Here is a 23,363-nt window from a genome sequence, read left to right on the forward strand (position 1 = left end):
TGATTCCTAGGCTTCTGTTGTTTCTTGCTGCCTGTCTGTAAGTAATAAACCTGCTCTGTGTAATTTGTTGCACATGAGTGTCTTCTGGCTCACTAGACTCAGACGAATTGGTAGCCAGCGCACAGTGAACTTACTTCACACAGGTTTTACAGTTCCACTTCGTTTGGAGTCTGGACCATGAATCTAAGCTCAATAATTCTTATAATTGTGAGCAGATTGCTACACACGTACTCACACAAATAGCCAGATTCACTTGCTTTGGTCATTAACACAGTTTATTATTGGCACACTTATCAGTAAAGCATACATAAAATACAGCTGTTTTTAACACACGGAGCCACTGTGTCTTTACATGTGTGGGGGAACATATTAATATGCAAATGGAAAAATTAGTTCTCTTATAAAGTTTCACATAAATACACTGGAGTTGCCCAAAAATGAAAAGTCCCCATAAAAGAACCAGGTGAGAGCTTTACAAAATATCATACAAGAAATATACTATAAAAAGAAAGGATGGTCAACTCAGGTACAATTTAAAAACACACAAAAGTTTCAGGTTTATTAAACTTCCCACAAAACCAATGGATTACATGGCTTGAAAATATTTGGATCAACAGCAACTTTACATATGCATAAATTCTTAAGGGTCCAATTGTCTTTCTTTACTTAAAAATCTGCCCTGGTGTCTTTGATGAAAAAAATGACATTTCTTGTTTCAGCACTTGGGCTAAATTGAGTCGACTCAAGACTTAAGAACCAATTGACATCAGCTCGACCATAAATTACCTTGCTGGGCCCTCTTAGCTGTTGCCCAATGAAAGAAAACATGAAGAAAAAAAAATAAAGGTACGTTTAAATTACTTTCCAAAGCTGATTTTTTTGTCTTTTCTTTTTTTACTGAAACAAGAAACTCTCAGATGCAAGTCAAAAAGCAGAAAATATTTTACAATATTAAAAAGTCATCTGTAGTTAGGTTCGGCATATTAATGAGATCCTGAGCACTGAGCATTTATGGACAATATGGCCTTCGTTTGATGCATAAAAAGGAAATTCAACACAAACACGTTGTTAAAACCGTGCCAGAAGATGCGCTAGAGTTTTCTCTCGTTTTAATTACAATCAGTGCCAGTATCTGTATTACCTGTGAAGGCCTCCAAGGAAGGGTCATGGAAGCTTATTTGGAATAATCCTCTCAATTAGAAAAAAAGAAAGAAGAAAGAAAATCAGATCATTGTGGTTTAGAAATAGATATTTGCATGGAAAAGTTTTTATCTCTTCTGTTTCCTCTCCTGTAAGTAAAGATCTGCAATCGTAATGATCACCCACGGGCCTATTGACAGTGGATTCTGGTGCCGATAATCTTATTGGGAAGCCTGGGGTGGGGGGTTTTCTGATTTGGTCTCTTGAGTGGCGGGAGGTTTACTGTTCCACGGGCTGTTGTTCCCCAGCGCGGGTGAATTGTTGAAGTCCTCCTCGTCGTCCATGCCGTTGGCCGCATCATATTGCGTGTTTTCTAATCTAGTGATTAGCCTTTCGTCCTCGTCCCCAAACTCACCTCCCATCAGAGTTGGCTCTCCTACCACCATCACATCCTGTGAACAGCAGCTGACATTATTACAGGGAAACCTTGGGAGAGAGAAGCTCAGCTTAAAATAACAGTGGGAGGAGTCGGGGAATCTAGGACAGACACACTCGTGTACTGTACAACGGGGTCAAGTCTCAATGTCGGGGGCCGAGACGCATATTTGATTTCTACAGGAAATAAACATCGCCTCCTGATGTGTAACAACCACGCGAGTTTATGTCCTTAGTGCGCAGCCTGACACTGGAGAACGAGCAATGCTAGCAATCTGCAGAAATAAAAAAATGTATTTTTCAAAATTAAAAAAATCCATGCTTTCAACTTGCCGACATTGGGGACTTTTGAGAGGACTGTGGAACCTTCTGCTGGGTGCTTCTCAATACCTCAAAAAATCTTCCACTTTTATTTAGGGCCTGTGAGTGGCTTTGGAAACTAGCAGTGACCAGAGACACACATAAGGTGCAATTCTGCAGTATTCACACAACTCATTCCAAATGGTATTTTCTCTGTCCCAGGGATGATATACATTTTAATTGAAGACAGAATCTCTCTTTTCTCTACTCAGCCAGGCCCTTTTATGCAGCCAATATCCTTGACATTCTGCTACTTAATTATGGTAATTAATTTAGGTAAAGTTTTTGATAAAAACAATGTTCACACTGATTTGACAATTTGCATAGCTAATTAAGTCATTAGCAAAAACCTGCTGATTGCCAACAAGCCCTGAATTTACCATCTGTTATTTCATGGTGCCTGTCACCTATCACCACACAGGCAACCCTGCTACCCATCTGGGCAGTAAAGAGGACCAGTCTGTCCAGCTGGTGCCATAAAAGGAAGATGAAGAACGCTAATTATAATTACATTGATGAAGCTGGTAGTCATCAGAGATGGAAGCGTGCAAGAAGAATCCATCTAATCACTCTTTTAAGTACAAATTGTCCTTCCATGCAAATAAGTAAGCCACCTACTGTAGCTGGGAGCATGGGGAGGCCACAGCTGGAGAGGCCCAGGGATGGGGAAGAAGAATGCACATCATGGGGCAGAGCTCCAGCTTCTTTGCTCAAAGGGGACCATATGGGGTTGATGAATGACCTTGGCATGGGACAGGACATCTGTCAGGTGGATTCTTCTGGGCAGGCTCTGAGCAATATTCCACTTAAAAGTGCAGTAACTTCAGGAAAGTGACCAACTGTGATCAGCCTCCACTGAGGCCAGAGAAAGTAGGGCTAGCCAGATGCTTTCGGAGATGAGAGGGTGGGGTTTCCAGTAGAAAGGCTAATTCAATAAAATGTTTCGACAACTGCGCAAAAATTCTTTTTACTAGAGCTTTGCCCAGGGAAGGTTTTCCTGGGGCAGTAGAATGGAATACTGCCTACCGTCGGGAGAAGGGCCAGTGGGATCTCTAAATCCCTTCTAGAATTTTCAAAGTGCCCATTGAACAAATCCCTTAGTTATCCCCTAGTCTTACAATGGAAAACCTTGTTTTATCTATTTCTGCTCCCCACCATTCTTGAGTTAGGGGAGATAATTAATAGGTTTCCAAACTATGTTTTCTGACTAATCGTTCTTGTGAATAGATAAAAATGATTTTAAAAAGAAATGTCCCAAATGGAGTAAGTGACTAAAATGTGAGCTTGGTAAACCCAGCAATAAAAATGCCAGGGGATATTCAGCTCTGTGCTTCCAAGATTTATTTATTTATTATGCAATGAAGAACCAGAAATGACAGTGACATGGAAGGAGACTCATGAAGACTATTAAGGTGAGATACAAAGTAGATACTGTCCTGACTGGCAGAAAGGATGACAGGATTTTAGATGGAATATGGCCACCGCAGAGACGTGAATGGTATTTGGTTAGCTGGGCAGCTGCAATGTTACCTGTTGGGGGGTGTTCAGGATAAAAGAGTGCCACTGAGTTATAGGCAATTAGGAGATGACACTTACGATCAAGAACAAAGGGAGATGGAAAAATAGGGCTAGGTTGTACAGAGCATGACATGAGGGTTAATCTCATTTCATGATTTGTGTCCAGCACACTTGAAGGGCTTGGAAAACACATGCATAAGGCATTGCAGGGCAGGAGAAGGATGTTAGAACCAACCACATGGGTCTGCATTAGTATTGTGACTCCAAAGTCATCGAGAGAGGAATTATTTCAAAGCATAATTTGAAAGAGGAGGAGGAAAATAAAAAGCAGCCAACTTAAGCATGATATTAAAAGAAAAGCTCCCAACACTCCAAATGCATTCATTGAATTAGAAAACAACAGTTATTCAAGGAAAGTACTCTGAACATAATGGTTTGAATCATTTCCAATGGAGCCGACAGGCTTGTAATCTGTTTGTTGAATCTTTGTTCTAGGAGCAACTGGAAAAGACGTCTAGGCATAGGTGTTTTTAAATGTACTCAATTTCAAAGGGATGTCACATATGGTTTACTAATTATATAAAAAAATCCCTAGCTAGATATGTAGTTGTGTGTGTATGAGAGAGAGAGAGAGTGTGTGTGTGTGTGTGTACATAATTGACAAATGGCAAGTTAAGGGCTTCATATGCACATAGACAGTTAAGGCCACTTATAAATTTATGTGCACATTTCTCTTGGTTCTTCTAAGCCTCTAGACTAGGATAGTGATTATCTGCTCTGGTAGTCTGGATTTGTTATTCTCACACAAAATAAATAAAGCATGATGCGCATTCTAGGCTGCCTCTACTTAGGGGTTGTTAGCAACATTTCCCCCCATTTTGTTAAAAATCCCCCCAACATTGGCAGTGAGAGTACATTTCCTTCCCATCTCTATCCTGTGTGTCCACGAGAGGCAATAGCAAGCCATCTGAGAGAGGTCCATATGACCTCAGCTCCCCACAAGGCCAACTTCTGCTCCTCGCTGGAAGCCCAGAGGTGCCACCAGCTCTCACCCACTTCACATCTTCTCACTAATCCCCCGTGCAAAGACCACCAACCTCTGAGGAGGACTGGAAGTGACTCCTTTCAGGGCCCCTCAATGCTTCTCCTTAAATTGGCCAGAAGGGGTCACTGCTGTTGAATGACACAGGTCTCCATCCCTCCCAGGGTTGAGGCTGCAGTTCGGGATCGCTCCTAGCCCCTGCTCATGGAGTGAGAAGCAGAATCCAAGGATTAAACCCTAGCCCTCGCCAGACACACACATCGCTGCCGCAGCAGCTACACAGACCACAGCTGTGGTCATAGTGGCACATGCCTTTGGACCAGACAGTGGATGCCTGCAGGTAGCATCTCTAGTTAACCAGTAGAATAGTGTTGATAACTCAGTAGACAGGGTTAAAAGATGTGGTCACCACAAGTCATCCAATGCTTATCATTTAATGTCTATTCAACTCCAGGACACATATGAATTTGTACATTTTCCTAATCTGGTTGTCCTTTCTGTCTCTCTCTGACATCTGACAATTTTACTTTATTAAAACATCTTTAACTGCATGGTGTGGAGATAGTGTTGAAATTCAACTCTCACTTCCTAACGGTGCCTTGCTTTTAATCACACAAAATCCAAAGGGTCTCAACATGTTAAAAACCCTCTGGATACAGGTAACCTCCAGTAAAATACAGTTGTTGATTTGGAAGACAGGAGCATAACAGAGTACAGAAACTATATCTTTTTCAAATGAAATTGAAATGATTCTGACTAGTCCATATGTGTCAAAATATATGACACGTAAGCTGCTACTCTCAACTTCTACAACCATGTCAGATATCACTAATGGATGGCCCACCAAACCCAGACTAGACCTTAGAATCCTCCTCAATACCATACTCTGAGGGCTGGCAGGAGAGAGAAAATGTCCTTGCCATCCCTAGATTAGACAGTGAGCTCTTCGATGACAGGGCTTTGTTGTTATTGTTTTTCACCTTGGTATTGCTGCTACCTGGCACAGTGTGGGCACATAGTAGGAGCTCAGAAAACATCTGCTAAACTGATTGGGATTCTTGCAGCTACAGTGCCTTTAAGTAGCTATGTCACCATTCCAGAATCCTCTGAGATGCACTTTTTCCTGTTTGCTAGAGGAAACTAATGAATGTTACTGCATTTAACTCCAGGATTGGATGAATAAATGGGCTCCTGTGTACAGTTTTTCAGCTGATTTATCTAAATCAGGCCATTTTCTCTATTCAAAATTTCACCAGGAGTGGGTATAACTTGATACTTTTTTAATAAAGAGACCCGGATTTTCCTCTTTTAGCTTTTTCCCCCTGAGCTTCAGAGGTAATAGGTGTAAAGCCTAGCTCACAAAGTGGAGGACCACCTGGAGACTATTTTCATTATTTGAAGACTGCAATTTGTAACTTTGTAAAATGTAACATGGTACCTTCCATTTTAGGCTGGTCATTCTCCCCATGACCCCTTCTTTCTAATGCAATGGAAATGAAAAGTATACCCCCTGTCTGTGGGAGACAGGAGAAGAGAAACAATGGCCCAAGGAATCCTCAGGGTACTGATGGGGTTAGTTTTGGCCAAAGAGAACTGACCAATGGAAAGTAGGTACAAGTGGGTGGGGGCAGATTTGAAATACACACTTGGAAGTAAGTGAGGAATCCCTGTGCAAAGGTCCACTCCCACATAGAAGCGATGGAACAGGATCAGAACAATAAGGGTAAGGATGAGAGCAAGAAGGGTGAGGGGGAAAAACGTGGGAAAGACGGAAAAGGTAAAATTGTACTAGTTGAGGGATGTAACAAGAAATAGGGCATCTTTGGAAAACAGAGTATCTAAAAGGTATCCACGAAGCACTAAGAAAATCTCAGGATTTGATTGATTGATGGCCAAACACCTGGTGACAGGGTGGTATGACAGGGACAGCAGAGAAGGAACAGAAGCAGTTTAAAGGAGCTAAGGACTTAAAGGAGACAGTCTAATAAGGGGCTGGGGAGTTAGGCGATGGGAGGGATTTAGGCGGAAGGGACAGAATTCACAAAGAATGACTAAGATGAAGAGAGTTCCTGTGCAGTTTTCACTATATGGGACTACCCTCAGCTGTCAGCTTTGGAATTCAAAGACGTCCCCTTCCTAATGGCCTTTGTCAAGATCAAGAAATGAAAGACAGGGCCAAGGGTTCGAGAGAGTTGAGACCAAACCAGAGGCTGATCCTCCCCCTTAACTAATGAAAAGGGCTAAGAGAGAGCTTCACTGAGCTGCATTTTTAGTGGCTGCCGGTTAATTACCTGAGTCTTAAAATAAGAGAGGACGCCCATGTTGGGGAAGGCCCAGTCAAATTACAATACGGGGCTGAGCCGCTGGGAGCTAGTTTCCAGTGGAGCACAGGGTCTCCAATGATGGTGCTGAGAGGCCCTAATATGCCACCAGGCATGCTGCTAAGTGATATTTTAATTAAACCTTAAGTGACATATCTCCTGTCTGTGACTCTGATGGCTTTTTAATTCAGGTCCCATTGCAGCACGACTCTTAATATTCCTTTCTAATTCCCAGTTTTCAGGGGAAGGTTTCCATGGCAGAGTTCCTCCCTCCCATCCCAACCTCTGTCCCTGTCTTTCCTCCCTCCCCCACCTCCAACCTGCCCAGGATTTTTTTTTTTTTTTTTTTTTTCAGTGAAAAGAGACTTTAATTTGGGCCCTCTGAGTAGGAAGCAGGCGGTTAGGACTTTGGGCCTAAGAGGAAAGCGAGACTTACAGGTACCTGACTGGACAGACTCAGGTTTGCGGCCGTGGTCTTCTTCTTGCTGCCAGTGCTGTTTGCATTGTTCCCAGCGCTACTGTTGGAAGTGCTGCTGGTGGAATTTTTCCTTTTTCTCCGTTTGGTTGTTGGTTGCCTTGTGGGTTCTGCTGCAATATGGAAAAGGGAAGAAGGATCAGTTCTAGGGCAAAAGCAACAAGGCAATCATCAGTATGGTTCCTCTAAGGAAGCTGTCTTTGTAAACTTAAGAGTAGAATATTTAAACCATTTCCCATTTTTTATAGCTTTAGAAAGAATAAAAGGAGAAAACTGTAGATGTATTTTTAGCACAAAATATGTGACACTCTTTTCTTTGTATGTAGATCAAATAATTTTTATTTAATTGTTCTAATGACATGTATTTAATTTTGTAAAAATATGTTTTAGGGGTGTAACTATAAGTACCATTTTCTTAATTGGATTTAAAATATTTTGCCATTAGAAAATTTGGGAAACTTTTTTCCTCTGGTGTATCTTCTCTTTAAAACAAAGAGAGGACTCCTGGGATCCCTAGGGTACCTCCAAGGTACAAGTGAAGTAGGAACTTGAGATAGCCAAATTCATGAGCCAGTGTGCAACAGCAGCATCTACTGGTAAAATGTTATATTGCAGCCCACCCCTATTATACCTTTATAGAATTCTCAAGTAAAGTCAGTTCCATCAGCTGTGGATATGGAGCTTAGGGATTCCCAAGTTCAGAAGGAATACCCATGGTTTGGGCCCTGCTGTCTAATGAATGCTATTAATTCCAAAATTGCTAGAAAAAAATATGTCTGAGTATATGGTATAGCCAGTATATTACTGAGGGGAAACCAGACCTCTTAAAGAAAGGCCTATTCAGAAATAGAGAAAAATATTTTGGACTTGAAGAATGGGGCAACATTTTAATGTAAATACAGAGACCCAAGGTAAAGTGTGGTAAGATAAATATTCTTTATTTATTTGTTTGTTACTTATAAGGTATAGAACATTATGCAATGCCTGTCACTATTCTTAATGTTTCCAATGCACTATTTTATATTTAAAAAATCCTATTAGTTAGGAACTATTATTTTAATCTTTGTTTCATATATGAGAAAGTTTCAGAAGCCTTCTCCTGCCAGTTACTGAATAAGTTGGAAATGGCAAGCAAGAGCATCCTTTTTGCTAACTCTATTTTAGACCTGACTGTGATGGAGAGAAGGCAACTCAGGGCCACACTGGAACCAAATAAGAGGGCCTTGTAAAATTTTCTTAAAACACCTATGCTGGCCAGGTGCCATGGCTCACGCTTATAATCCTAGCATTTTGGGAGGACGAGGCTAGTGGATTGTTTGAGCCCAGGAATTCGAGACCAACTTGGGCAACATGGTGAAACCCCATCTGCACAAAATACATACAAATTAGCCAGGTGTGGTGATACGCACCAGGGGTCCCAGATACTCTTGAGGCTGAGGTGTAAGAATCACCTGAGCCTGGAAGTTGAGGCTGCAGTAAGCTATGATTGTGCCACTGCAGTCCAGCCTGGGTGACAGAGCAAGACTGTGTCTCAAAAACAAAGCAAAGCAAGACAAAATAAAACAAAACAAAAAAAACACCTATGCCGCTTCTGATGGACAATGGGAAGGATCTTCCTCTAAGGCTCATTTCAAAGACCACTTAGTCCAAAGAGTATCCCTGACTTCTGACTTTTGACTTTTCTACTTATCTACTATTTTTTTTTTATTGTTCGTAAATATTTTGTCTCTTATGCTTAAAGATTTTCATCAAATGGTCTATCATTTTCCTCCATCGAGTTCAGGGTGCTTGTTCTGAAGGATGAGAGGAACAGGATATAGAACTGTTCCAGGTCATGGAGTTGAATAAAGGGTTGAGGAGGACATTCTAAAGTCCAGCAGATACTCAGGCCCACTGCTGACAAGCATCGTCTTTCTTTGACCTTAAGAGTATAAATTTGGTACTTTTTAAATTTGTAATTTGACATGACATTGGGGCAAATGTACCTAAAATGCAAACTCTGGACTATTCCCATTAACAGTAGGTGGCTGTGGTAGTAAAATAATGGACTTTGGAGACATAAAAACCTTTTCGTGACACAGTCCTCCTTCATTTGTTAGCCATGAGACTGGCTGTGTCAAATTACTACCCTAAGTCTCAGAGCGCACTATATAAAATGGAGATAATATATTTAAAGTTATGGCAAGGATTCAATATTTTTGCATGTTTTATTCAGTGTTGTAACTCCCAGTGGCTAGAACCACGTCTGGATCCTAGTAACACTCAATAAATAATTATTGAATGAATGAATTAATGAATAACATATTAATTATATACGCCTATGTTAGAAAATATAGGTGCTCAAAGCATTTGCTCAGTGGATTACTTTTTTTTCTGTAACGTCTTAGTAGCATTAAAAGAAAAAATAAAGCCAATTTAAGCACATTTAATATATTTGAAAAATAATATTCCAAAAGTCTAAAATTCCCATAAGATGGGGATGTAACTATTCTGCATAAAATAACACTTATTTTCTCAGCTTTCTAAATATGTACTTGATTAAATTTGCTATATTCATTTTATGTAAAACCCCTGGCCAATTACCAGCCGAAGGTGACCATTATATTTTGTGATTCAGAAAGCTATGTGCCTCGTGTTAATAATTACTCTTTATAAAAATAATTTTTAGCGAAGGGATACGTTTTGCTTTTATGATCAGTGAGGCTCAACACACGCCTGGGAGTGAAAGTATATTAGATAGGAAGACAATTAATGATGACTTGAAGCAGTAATTTCAGAACCCCAGCAGGAGACTGTAGTATCTAAACTGCATTCTAGGGAAGTGAGGGAAATGGAATGGCTTATGTATTCTCTTCATGATCAGAACTTTTGATACAATATATCTTTAAAAATAGAGCAAACTTCATTTTTCCTTCATTCCTTTCCTCCTTTCTTCTTTCATTCCTTTGTTCTTTCTTCCTTCCTTCTTTCCATCCCTTTTTTTCTCCTTTCCTTCCTCCTTATCTTCCCTTTCTTCCTTCTTTTTCATAATTTCTACCATTCTTAAAAAAACAAAAAACCTAAAACATTAGGCTGTGAAAAGCCAGCAATCTGGCTCAGTGGAAGAACCACTAGCTTGGGAGACAGGGACCCCTGGCTCTGATCTCAACTTTGCCAATGACCTTCCTGATGACCTTGAACACGTCATTTTACCTCTCTGAGTTGCAGGTCCTAATCTGGTAAGCAAGGAGACTGTAGATAATTCTTAAGGATGTTCGCATGTCACAAATTCATTGTCTCTATGTCCACAACCATGGTCAGAATATCCCTGATAAGCTACTTGTCCTGTTACATTAATGATCACCTTCCTCCTTTTCGCATCACTTCATCCCTGGAAGACACCTCTGAAAACGAATTTATAGAGAGAGAGCGAAGAATGAGGGTGTACCTGGCGGAGCCACCATCCGCTGCCACTTCTGAAACAAGCAGGTCTTCAGGCAGTCTCGGGGACTGAGGTTGTAAGTTTTATGTCTCGACATCAGTTCCTGCATTGGCTCCAATATTACACACAACTGCAAGAAGTTCAAAGACATTGGCATTTCACTACTTTATAATACTAATTACAATAGATAATGTTAACAGCTGGAATCAAGTAGACAGCTTTGAGGATACTTTTATTTTCCTGGTTTTGATTTTCTTTATATAAATGTGAGGAAAAACAAATATTACAAAAACTTGACTATATCTACTTAATTATCATTTATAATGTATTACAGCTGAATGTGATTCACACAGATACACACATAGACACACACACACACACACACACACACACACCTGTACAGACAATGGGGTGGATATATGTAGCTCTCTTCTGAATTCAAATAACTCTCTCTGGTTAAAAAAACAAAACAAAAACGAACAAACAAAAAACCCTCTTCTTGGCCAGGCGCGGTGGCTCAAGCCTGTAATCCCAGCACTTTGGGAGGCCGAGACGGGCGGATCATGAGGTCAGGAGATCGAGACCCTCCTGGCTAACACGGTGAAACCCCGTCTCTACTAAAAATACAAAAACTAGCCGGGCGAGGTGGCGGGCGCCTGTAGTCCCAGCTACTCGGGAGGCTGAGGCAGGAGAATGGCGTAAACCCGGGAGGCGGAGCTTGCAGTGAGCTGAGATCCGGCCACTGCACTCCAGCCTGGGCGACAGAGCGAGACTCCGCCTCAAAAAAAAAAAAAAAAAAAAAAAAAAAAAAAAAAAAACCCTCTTCTTTCAGCATGCTTCGATTTCTACTCTGGTTTCTGTTCTTGTTTGTATAAGCACACGCTGTGAGTTACAATGCTAGTTTATGCAGATTGGTAGTGAAATTCATCTTTTAAACTGGAGAACAGAGTGGAAACTACAGGCACTTTTTGATCTTAACTCTTAGAAAGGTGGATGGTGAATGCTATTTTATTTTTATTCATGTACTCATCTGTATTTTATACATGACGATACTGTAATAACATATGTCAACATTCAATGTGGGAGGATTTTTTTTGTGGTTCTGCATACAGCCACCTTGTTCCTTCCTTTGGTTAGATTTTTTTCAGCCTTACTTTTGTCTAAGACGTCTGATGACAAAGATTAATAAAACCATTTAGGATTGCCTTGGACTCCTCCGAATTCCTTCTCAACTGGAAGCTTATCAGAATACCACTGCACTGACAGTACTATACCTATGAGGACAAAGACCACAATTTGGAATTGTACATTGATCACTATTGCAATTACAATGATATAAATATTGGCCATGCACCTTCTTCTGTGAAAAAGCATCACCTTATTATGAAAGACAGATGTGCAGTCTTCAGCGTCATCAGCCTGCCTTCCTTATTAGCCTCTCTTCTTATGCCATCCCTCATCTTGAACATGTCCCTAGAGGCCACTCTGCTTTTGGTCCTCTGAGCTCTCTCTACCTGGAATTCTTCTCTCTCCTCCTCTTTTAGAATACTTACTCATCCTTGAAGACATAGTTACTTCTTCTATTAAGCCTTCCTCCCAGATGTGCACCTCTCCCCACACAGGCTGAGCTGGGTGCCTCTCTTCAGTTCTCCACAGCACCCAGCTCCTTCTGCTGTATGGACTCACTCATTCATGCTATGAAACCATCTGCTTCTAAGTCTGCCTTTACCACTAGGCCATGAATTCTTCGAAGGCTGAGACTACGCCTTTTATCTCTGTGTTCCTAGTTTAACTCAAATGAGTAGATGCATTTAAAGAGTGATTCTTAGAAAGTCTGGAGGATCTTCCTATGCCGATGTTTCTCGAAGTGTGGTCTAAGGAACTTTTCCATCAGAATCAAATGGGCTGACTGTTAAAAATTCAGATTTCGGGGCTATGCCACTTCTGTTTCATTGGGTCTTGAGGTGGGGTTCCAAATCTACATACTCCTGTTGGGGCTCAGAAAACGATACACTCAAGTGAAGGTCTCTGTATAAAGCAAAGTTTGTCTTTTACTTTCTCCTGCCTACTGTCTCCTGCCCCTTATTCTCCCCCACAGCAAGCCATATAAACTAGAATGCCTCTTCCCCAAGGAAGGTCATAGAAACCAGAACCCATCTCCGCTCAAGGTAGACATAAAATCTAAACATATTATTCTAACTTCCCCCTGCCTTTCTGTGTATGAGCTGACCATAAAGAAATTCTGTGATCTGCTTTGGAAGTAGGTCATAAGATCCCCATTCCAGCAAGGATCCTGTCCCATACCCAGGAGGAAGGAGTGCTGAGCGGAGAGACAAAGAAGAATCTGAACAGACAGGCTTTGCTGGGTTTCCCTACTCAGTTATTCCCATTAGAGAGTACTATACCTGCATTGAGAGTACTATACCTGAGTACTATACCTATACATTGAGATTAATATACTGTGACCATTAGGTCATACTCTTTTTGTCCAATCACAGTCCATCACAATTGTACATTCCTCATGTAGCCTAAACATAAAAATGAATCATTTTTCCTGTATCTTTGGGTCTTCATTCTGAAGTCTCCTGTGTCATGTAAAACTTTGCTTCAATAAATATGTTATATTTTTCTCTTGTTAATTTGTCTTTGGTTATGGGAGTGACCCTTACGATAGGTAACAAAAGGAATCATACTTTTGTATCCCTATGCCCTCACATAATTCTGACAAACACGACTAGAATTTGCGGTCCACTAACCTATATATCCAGGGCTTTCAAATAGATAACAGAGACAGCAAGACATGCACAAACCCCAGTGGCGTCCAGTTCTAAGTCCATTCTCTTCTCACTTCTTCCCATTTTCTGAAGTTCTCTTCCTTTCTTCTTAAGTCTAAGGATGATAATTATCTTTACCTGGAAAGATTCTTCAGTTGTTTGTACCTATTACTAACCTAAGCTTGCTTAAACCACTCGCCCCATTTAAGGGTCAGCTGCACTTTTCTTACATTTGCAATTTCTCTGGAACACAGTAAGATTTCAAAGCCTGAACAACACAAGGAATATGCACATCAAAGGGGCCAAGACACCAACCCTACTAAACCAGGCTGTAAAGTAATGAGACCTGGGTTAGTAATGTTGGATCTTCAGTCTTGCTTACTTTGATGTCCGTTTCGAAATCTAAAATGTTAATATGGAAAAACCTGTGAAAAAGGCAAGATTACTATACAGCTAACTCCATATTCCAACATCATGAAGACTCTATGTGTGCATTCCTCTGTTAAGAATTCCTTGCTGATCTCACTACAGGGTATATCCTCAAATGAAAACAAATCCTTCCACCAAAAGGACACCTTCACTCATGTTCATTGCAGTACTACTCACAATAGCGATGACGTGGAATCAAGCCCATCAGTGGTGGACTGGATAAAGAAAATGCGGTACACACTCACCATAGAATACTACACAGTCATGAAAAAGAACAAAATCACGTTCTCTGTAGCAACATGGATGCAGCTGGAGTCCGTTATCCTAAGCGACTTAACACAAAAACAGAAAACCAAATACTGCATATTCTCACTTATAAGAGAGAGCTAAACATTAGGTACATATGGGCACAAAGATGGGAACAATGACACTGGGCACTCCAAAAGCAGGAGGGAAGGTTGAAAAACTACCTATCAGGTAGTAAGTTCACTACTTGAGTGACAGTATCAATAGAAGCCCTAACCTCAGCATCACGTAACATGCCCATGTAACAAACCTGCACATGTACCTCCTGAATCTAAAATAAAAATTGTAAAAAGGATGCTTTGCTACAAATCAAAGTGTAAGTTACAGACTACTTCATTGCCTTTCCAAGCCATCAATGCTCACCAGACCAAAAGGAGTGAAAGATTCCACAATTATCTATGCAAGTAGATTTAAGAGTGGGTTATCCCTCAGAGAAGTACCACTGCTAGATCCACACAGGGTCAGAAGATGTTTGCTTCTATTATTAAGCGAGAATGGTAAGAAAAACTTCAGAGAAATCCTAAAGACTGGGAAACATTTTACAGTATATTTTTTAGTATTTAAAACAGTTAAAAATGTTTTCAACGTTTTCAAATTATTTACATTTGGTTCATTTACCACTCATTGTAAATGAGCTTACACTGGAGATAAAATACATGGGTGGAGTGGAACAAACATGGATTTACAAGCTAAGAAATCTAGGTATGGATTTTGACTGTCACTCTGTATGCATCCTTGGGTAAGTTATTTAAAAACACTGGGTTTCAGTTTTACCTGCAAAACAATACCCATCTTATATACTGTTGTGAGAATTTGAGTTAATATGTCTAATACATGACTATTTAATAATCTGTAGATATTATGATTATATACTAGCAAGCATGCATAGGTTGCAACACAAACTACATTTCTCTTACTTTACATCCACAAACATTTACTGAGCTTCCTCCTAAGTATCAAGCATTCTGCTTGGTGCTGGGGACACAAAAATGAGAATAACACAATCTCTGCCCTTAGAGGTAATCCTTAAAATTGCTTTAAGTATATTAATAAAACTATCTTGCCTTAGGAAATCACATTCTTCCAAAGCAAGTATTTTTCATTGTATGACAAGGTAGATGGTGGGGGTGACCTGTTTGGACCTAGAAAGGACTATTAGCATTGGGCATGCTATGAAATGGGAGCAGTACACTTATTGTGAGGACTCTTAAACTCACTGTCTTTTCGTTTTTTGCAGTGACTTTCCTCTCTGGGCTTTCAGCAACATTTCTTTTGCAGGTGCTAATCCTCAAAATTTATCCCTTTCCCTTTAATGTGAAAATATCTTTCCATTGCTGTAACCCACCCCAAAGGAGCTTGCATTTCTGAATGCTAATCAAGAATCCCCAAAGTCATTTTTCTTCTAGTGGAGAGTCTGGGGCTGGAGAGGCAGCCCTCCCCTTATTCATGTATGCAAATGAGGCTTCTTCTCTGCTGCAAGGATGCAATGGCTTTGCTGGGCTGTGTGCTGTAGGTGGCAGAACTAACTCAGATAAGAGCCTGTCTTCTTTGGCAGTAAGCCAGCGCATCTTGGCAACAGCAAAGGCCTGGGGCATTATGAAATGAAATCAGGAAGCAGGTTTGGGGAGTGGGTTCCCTCAGTTGCTAGTCAAATCCTTTGGGAGCTGCCGTTCCTACTCTCCCTGAGGTCTGAGACCCTCATGAGAATCTGGTGAAGGCTATGCAGCCTTTCAAATTTTGTTCAAAATTTCTGGTGGTTGTTGAATCCTCTATAACCCCTTCCATCGACTCTAGGAGGAGTCCCCTGTTTGTAATAAGTATGAGCCAGGTTACAAGATATATGCCTTTTCCTCATTACCCCACTCCACATACACACAAAAAAACACCAGTCAAATGCAGACTGTAGAACTGAGCATAATAACACATGGTCCTTTGATGTTGAAAAAATTAACCTGCACAGCCAGGACAGCTACAAAGTGCCCACTGGACTTTTTCCCTTTGCCTAAAAAGAGAGGCCACAGACAACATGTTTGTGACATCTGCAGCAGCCTGCATGCAGGCTTGCACTTTTGTTTGGTCTCTTCCTGGGGTAGTACCGGAGTGAAGAATACCACGAGGAATCCCAGGACACTGTGGAAAGGGAAGGGATCAGCAAGGCCCAAGATCACTCTTTGAATATAAAACCCATAAACATGGGGTCCCTGTCAAGTCCAGATAAGATCCCTAAGAAAGCCATTGTTCATCCTGGCAAAGTTCCAAGGACATCTTTTTGCAGATTTAGTGAATGTTTTAGGCTGAGCTTGTTCCCCTATGCTTCTGACCTCTTTTTTTCCTGAGATTCTGGCCCCAACACTGACCCTTTGGTATGAAATTTTGTAATCACAACAGGAACTTGATGAATGAGTGGATGGATGGATGGATGGATGGATGGATGGATAATAGATAGCTTGGCCAGATTTATAGCAAGGAGTCATTTGTTAATGGCAGACAAATCAGGCATGGTCCTGTGTACTCTGAAGTGATGAATTTGTTCATTTGATAAATAAATGATTGTCTCCTGCATGCAAAATGCTTTGCACAATGCATATGTATGTCCTGGTCAGGCAGGAAGCTCTTAGCTCAGTCCCAGGATTCCTGCCTTTTCATATTAACAGAGGGCCTAACAAATGTAGACAGTGCAGTGTTTTGCTCTTGTTTTGCTTTTCATCTGACAGCTCTCCTGGAGAAATTCGATTCTTTTCACTACACACTCATACCCATTCTTCTGGGGCATCTCATTGCCTGAATCTCAGGAACAGGTGGTGCTTGTCAGATTTGGCTGTGAACTACAAAGCAGTATTTGATTATCTCCCAACGTAGGCTCTGTCTACCATCAACATTTTAATTCCATCTTTTTTGTGTGACATCCTATGGCCTTGAACCTTCTACCCTTTGTATGTAGGTCTCTGCAGTGTTGCTAGGTGAATGCGTTGCTCGGACCTTTGCTTGTGTTGTTTTTCTTGCTTAAAAGGCCTTCTCTCCTCTTTCCCAGTCGTCTTAACTAGGATTTGGCAAACTATGACCTGTGGACTAAATATCCATGCTTACTTACTGTCTATAGCTGCTTTTGTGCTACAGCAAAGCTCAGTAACTGGACAGCCTACACGTTAAAAAATACTCACTATCTTGTCCTTCACAGAAAGTTTGTTGACGCTTGAACTAAATCAGTACTATTCCAAGGAGGTGGCTGCAGATGACTTGTTACATCTCCATAATAGGATAAAGAGCTTGAGGCCGAGCATGTTCAATTCACTGCTTCCTTTATTGAGGAAGTTTTGCATTAAAAAGGTATCAGATCAACTAAACTATATGCCCAGTGACATAGCTGAGTTATATTCTAGAGACAGCTCCTTTACTTGTTGCGAACCACTCGCCCACACTAAGTCACACTATCTGAACCATTTAATGTCCTCCAAGGTCCAGCTCAAATCCCACCTCTGTCTCCAACCATCCTATCCTGCAAGGGACTGTTTTGCTTCTATAGCACTTATCATGAATCTTTGCACATCCCAGTGTTTATATTTGCATTAGAAATTTTCCTTTCTTGTGGCCTTGTTCACCTCTTATCTACGGCAAGCTAGGTTTTACTTTTCTTTTCATTTAATATGGCATTAGGTATACTCAAATATTTGTTGACTCATAACTTAATAATATCTACAGAATGCCTAGTCTATGTCTACCCCTGGAGTATGCACCTTATATTATTATATCATTAACCCTCACTCCCACCTTTTGGCTCACTTTTACAGGTGAGAAAACTCATACTCAAACCCATTAAATCATCCAGAACTAGTGATAAAGAATGTGGTTCCTACAGTGTATCCAAGGCAATACAGCTATTTGAAGGGCAGAGAAGAGGTTCAGTCAAGTTTCTCTGACTTCAACCCTGTACTATTAACTCCTAAGTGCTATGTTGTCTACCTCTCTGAATATCAGTGGCTTAAATGACTTCTAAGATACCAGGTTCAAACACTGTTTTTGTATTTCTCTTTGCAAGTGGTATTGATCCATAGAGCTAATACATGGCAAACTTGGGGATTTGAACCCAGATGAATCTGGTTCCAAAACCTACACAGAGAGGTAGGTGATGCAAAAGGGTGTAGGTTTTGGAAGCAGATTCATCTGGGTTCAAATCCTCCAAGTCTGCCATTGTCTAGCTATGTGTTCTTTGCCAAGAATTTTAGCCTCTCTGAATCTCAGTTTCCTCATCTAGAAAATGGGGATAATACTACTTATCTCTGACAGTTTGAAACAAAGTAAGTAAGCCCTTAATACAAAAGCCTGGAACTAGGTCAGCACTCAAAAGATGAACACTGCTGTGATGAGAAGTGCTGTGGCCGTAAAGGCCAGCCCCACTGAGCCAGGAGCTCAATGTGTTATGGGACGGAGAAGCTTCTTTGGGAAGTAAGTCATGTGGTCTCTGCAAGTCTTAGGGTCACTAGATACAATGAATGCCCCAAAGAGTAGTAATCAGGCCAATGGTAGTGGCATTTTAGTAGCTAACGTCTCTGATAATAACCCATATTTAGAATTCAGTGATAAATACCAAATGTTCAATTCCCCATGCCAGGTTTTTTCGCCCTCCCCTCCCCGCCGCCCCACCACCAGTAATTTACTCCTCTGGCTAAATCTGTACTAGAAAGACCTCAGATGATGGGGGTCGTGGGGGGAGATTAAGAAACAAACTCTTATCTAAGAGTGAAGGAGTCTCTCCTAATTAGGAAACACATAATGAAAAGATAATATATGGAATCAAAAAGGAAAAAAAAAAGCAAATAATCCCCACCAAGAAGCAGATAAGAATGAATAACAGGCATCCACATGACTAAACTCACTCTGCTCTGAAGAAGAAAAACAAGGGATAGAGGAAACACTTTCCCTGAGAAGCGATGCAATTCCAACACATCAGATTATGATTCAGGTTTATTTCCTGATAGGATTAAAGATAGATTGGTTTTCAAATTCAAAACATCCTCCTTTTTATCTGAAGATTCAACGGGGGGATGTGTTGCCTTTTCTCAGTTTGTTTGCAAATTGATTACTCATGAAAGTTATCGCATCCAACCCTGGAGACAGGGAGTCCCTCTGTTCTCAGGCAGAGGAGAGTGGCAGCAGCTGTCACTCCAGTCTTGAAGGGACCATCCTTCTTCCAGAGTGATCTTCCCTGATTTCACTTTTGAGGCTGTCAGGAAGGAGGCCATTGACTGTTTTTCTGACCCACCCAGGGGAGAAGTGCTTGGACTGTTTTCCTACCCTGGGGCAGCCCTGTCAGACTAGCCAAGTTCATGATTTCTGCTGCACCCGTTAGGCCCATGAAGAGACCATTCAAGGCCCCTTCTGTTCTTTTCTTGACCTCTGATGCTACAGCCATCATTTCTCTGCCAAATCTTCCTGTATGGGCACCCCCTTCCACAATGCTCAGGTTATTTGCCTCTTTGCTCTTAGACCTGCCCCTTCCTTCCAGCTCTGCATGGCAAGAGACAAGCCCCTGCACATTATTTCCCAGCTGTCTTTGCCAACTGGCTTCAGGAGAGGTTTGGTCAGTTGGAGGTACCCGGGGAGATTAGATAGAAGCAGGTTGTGTTAGTTTCTTAGGATTGCCATATCCTGGTACCACAGACTGGGTGGCTTAAAACAACAGGAATGTATTCTGTCTGTTCTGGAGGCTGGAAATCTGAAATCGAGGAGTAGGCAGGGCTGAGCTCCCTCTGAAGGCTCCCATGAACAATCCTGCCATGTCTTGTCCTAGCTGCTGGTGGCACCAGCAATCCTTGGGGCTCATTGGCTTGTAGCTGCATCACTCCAATCTCTGCCTCCATCTGCACATGGCCTTTCCCCTTGTGTCTCTGTTCTCTCCTCTTCTTGTAAGGATGCCAGTAATTGGACTTAGGGTGCACTCTAAATCCAGAATGATTTCATGCTGAGATCCTTAACTGATAACATCGGCAAAGACTCTACTCCCAAATAAGGTCACATTCTAAGTTTCCAGGGGAATATGAATTTTGAGGGAGCCTGTTCAACCTACTCTATGGTTAAGGAAATAAGGAGGGGTATTTCTTGCTTTCTCTGTAGTTCAGGTAGCCTTTTCAGCAGCTGTCATCAGACACATCCATTACAGTTCCAACTGACACCATGTGACCCTACACCTTCTGCCTTTGTTCTTCTAGCCCCAGGAGTGGCAATTGCTAATCTTAGTGCTTCTTCATCTTCCTCTGATTGTTTGTCTATCTCCAACATCTTTAAAAGCATATGCTATATTAAATTTCCTCTACTAAGTTATCAGGTGTGGGTTTTGTTTTCTTGGGTGGGCTCTGATTGACATACATGATTTATAAGAAATTAGACAATATATGCAAGATGAAGGACTTTGGGTGTCTGGGAGTCTCATGTGTTGTGACTAGGCAAGCAAATTCAGCTTGGGTTCAAACTCCAGCTACTTAATAAGGGGATGACCTTGGGCAAGCGACTTAATCTCTTGGCGTTTCAGTCTCCCCATCAGCAAAGTTAGGATAACCTTAGTACCTAACTAGTGGGGTAACTAGGAGAAAGAAGCAAATTTATTTGAGGTATTTATCTAGGTTTCTGGCTTATGGAAAGTGCTCTATACATGTTTATTATGATTGGACTATTACCAAGAGTAGGGCAGAGGGCTCACAGAAGACACTTTGAAACTTGGCATAACATATCTGTTAAAATTTTATAGATGTTCCCTGCCATGTGTGTGCATGTTTACATGTATGTACAATTGGCCCTTCTTATCTGGGGGTTCCACATCTATGATTTCAACCCATCACAGGTCAAAAATATTTTAAAAATAATGGATGGTTGTGTCAATATGGAATATGTACAGACTTTTTTCTTGTCATTAGTTCCTAAGCAATGCAGTATAACAACTACTTATTTAGCATTTACATTGTATTAGGCATTGTAAGTTATCTAGAGATGATTTAAAATATATGAGCAGAAGTACAAAGGTTATGTGCAAATATACAATTTTATATGGGGGATTATGGTGTCTGTGGGTCCTGCAACCAAACCCCTATGGTTACTGAGGAACAACTCTATGTATCTCTGTATATATAGAGAGAAATGTAAATATATATACACACACAACCTGAAAATTAGATTTTGATGATACAATGGATGTCTAAAAAATATTGGTCACTCTGTCTAAGGTATATATAACTTGTTCTGACCATTGGGCTATTGCCTCAAGTATCCTATTTGTGGGTTCTAGCAGCATCTCTAAATTCTAGGGCACAGTAGCTAGATGTTTACAAAAGAAAGAGGAATCATCTGCCTGGAAATACATCACAATCATTAACAAACATCTGCGGAGTGCTGTCTGTCACCTAGAGAGGTACAAGCAAATTTCTGGTAAGTTTTAAAGATTCTTATTGGCGAATTATTGTCCTTCAGTTGAGCCAAGGCACTAAAAATGAAGGCCAGTGGCTCAGAATTACTCTAAATGGCCTCAGACATTGACTATTGTCTGTCACTATATTAGTCAGGATTCTTTAGAGAAACAGAACCAATAGGGTATGTATATGTATGTATGCATGTATGTACATATGTATTTTAAGGAATTGGCTCATGTGATTTTACGGGTTACCCAGGTCCCAAAATCCATAGAGTTTCCACAGGCTGGAAACTCTCAATAGTACCAAACTCTATATATACTGTTTTTTAAAACCTATATATAGATACCTATAATAAAGTTTAAGGTACAACAGCAAAAATAGCAAGAATTTCTTTATCTTCCTTCACAGGTAGAAGATTCGTTCTTACTGTAGATCTTAGTCACTTCAGGACTCTTTTTCTTTATTAAGTTGAGAACTTTTACCTCTCACCCGAAAGAAACACTTTATGGCTTCTCTCTGACATATCTGAATGGCCAGCCATCACTGCTCTTACATTTTGGGACCATTATTAATTAAAGTAAATGTTACTTGAACACATGAACTGCCATAGTGCGACAGTCAATCTGATAACCAAGCAGGCTACTCAGGGACTAATGGGTGGGCAGAGTAGATAGTGTGTATCCACTGGACAGAGGGATGATTCATGTTCCAGACGGGACACAGGACAGTGTGGGGTTTCATCACGCCACTCAGAATGGCAATTTAAAACTTACGAATCATTTATTTCTAGAATTTTCTCTTTAATATTTTCTGACCGTGATTGACCACAGGTAACTGAAACTGCAGGAAACAAAACCGTAGGTAAGAGAGGCCTACAGCAACTAATACTACAGCCTAGCTAAGTTGACACGTAAAATTAACTATTAGAGTGCCCCCCACTAGACTCTAAAAACTAGAGGGGTGAGTTTATTTTATTTCTCTTTCAAGTTACCAAGCAGTAGGTCTGATGTTTGTGGAAGGAATGAATGCTTGAAAATAGGGATGTGGTAGGATGGAAAACAAATGGACCAGATTTTGCTTTATCCATTTCATAACTGTAGTAACCTGGGACACATTATTCAAGCATGTATCACATAGTATTTATCAGGCACCCTCTATATGCTCAGGAAGGAGAGTGGCACTCGAGATGCAATGGTGAACACAGAAGTTGCAGCTCCCTCCCCTGAGGCTCCCTGTTGGAGGGAGAGACAGGTGATAAACAAGGATTCCAAACTGGATGCACATAGTGAAGAAGGGCAAAACGTGTCAGGAAGGGCTGCCTGAGGAATCGATATTTAAGTAGAGACATACAAAGATGAATGAGGAGTCAGCCAGGTGAAAGAGAAGATTCCTAAGACAGAGGTAGGGAGGGTATCTCAGGCAGAGGAAATATGCATGTAAATGCAAGAGAACAGGGCATTGGAAACCACCACATCATGGAAAGAGAGTATGAGGGAGGGGCTGAGAGCCTGAGCTGCAGTGGACAGGCAGGCAGGGGTCCAGTTAAATCAAAGCCTCACTTTCTGCCCCATAGAGGAGCTGAGAGGCACAGATGATGTAGGCAAAAACATTCTGTGTGTGATAAACCCTCTGCAAATGCCATTAGGGTTTACATTAAACTGAAATGTGTCAAACGCAATATTGCTCTTTCATCCATGTTTCCAGAACATGAGAAAAGCACCAGCATTTTGATGTGTTTGGTG

The 23,363-nt window shown here is 41.0% G+C and overlaps 1 protein-coding gene across 17 annotated transcripts in view; it reads right to left on the reverse strand.

Annotated features, from left to right (window-relative positions):
* Positions 1–257: 257 nt before the first annotated feature.
* The window catches only part of LDB2 (LIM domain binding 2), a 412,267-nt gene continuing 389,161 nt past the window's right edge, over positions 258–23,363 (reverse strand). For 2 of the 17 annotated variants that reach the window (XM_033213835.1, XM_033213830.1), the window contains 4 exons: positions 10,719–10,842; positions 7,253–7,401; positions 4,551–4,693; positions 258–1,592 (listed from right to left, as the gene is read on the reverse strand). In XM_033213835.1, coding sequence (XP_033069726.1) covers positions 4,589–4,693; positions 7,253–7,401; positions 10,719–10,842 — 378 coding nt within the window. In that variant the 3' untranslated portion in view covers positions 258–1,592; positions 4,551–4,588. Of the gene's footprint in view, positions 1,851–4,550; positions 4,694–7,252; positions 7,405–10,718; positions 10,843–23,363 lie in introns of all 17 variants that reach the window. The other 15 variants (XM_033213836.1, XM_033213831.1, XM_033213824.1 and 12 more) reach the window with 11 other exon arrangements.

The sequence above is a fragment of the Trachypithecus francoisi genome, unplaced genomic scaffold (genome assembly GCF_009764315.1).
Source record: "Trachypithecus francoisi isolate TF-2019V2 unplaced genomic scaffold, Tfra_2.0 Lachesis_group1, whole genome shotgun sequence".
In the NCBI taxonomy this organism is placed as follows: Eukaryota; Metazoa; Chordata; class Mammalia; order Primates; family Cercopithecidae; genus Trachypithecus; species Trachypithecus francoisi.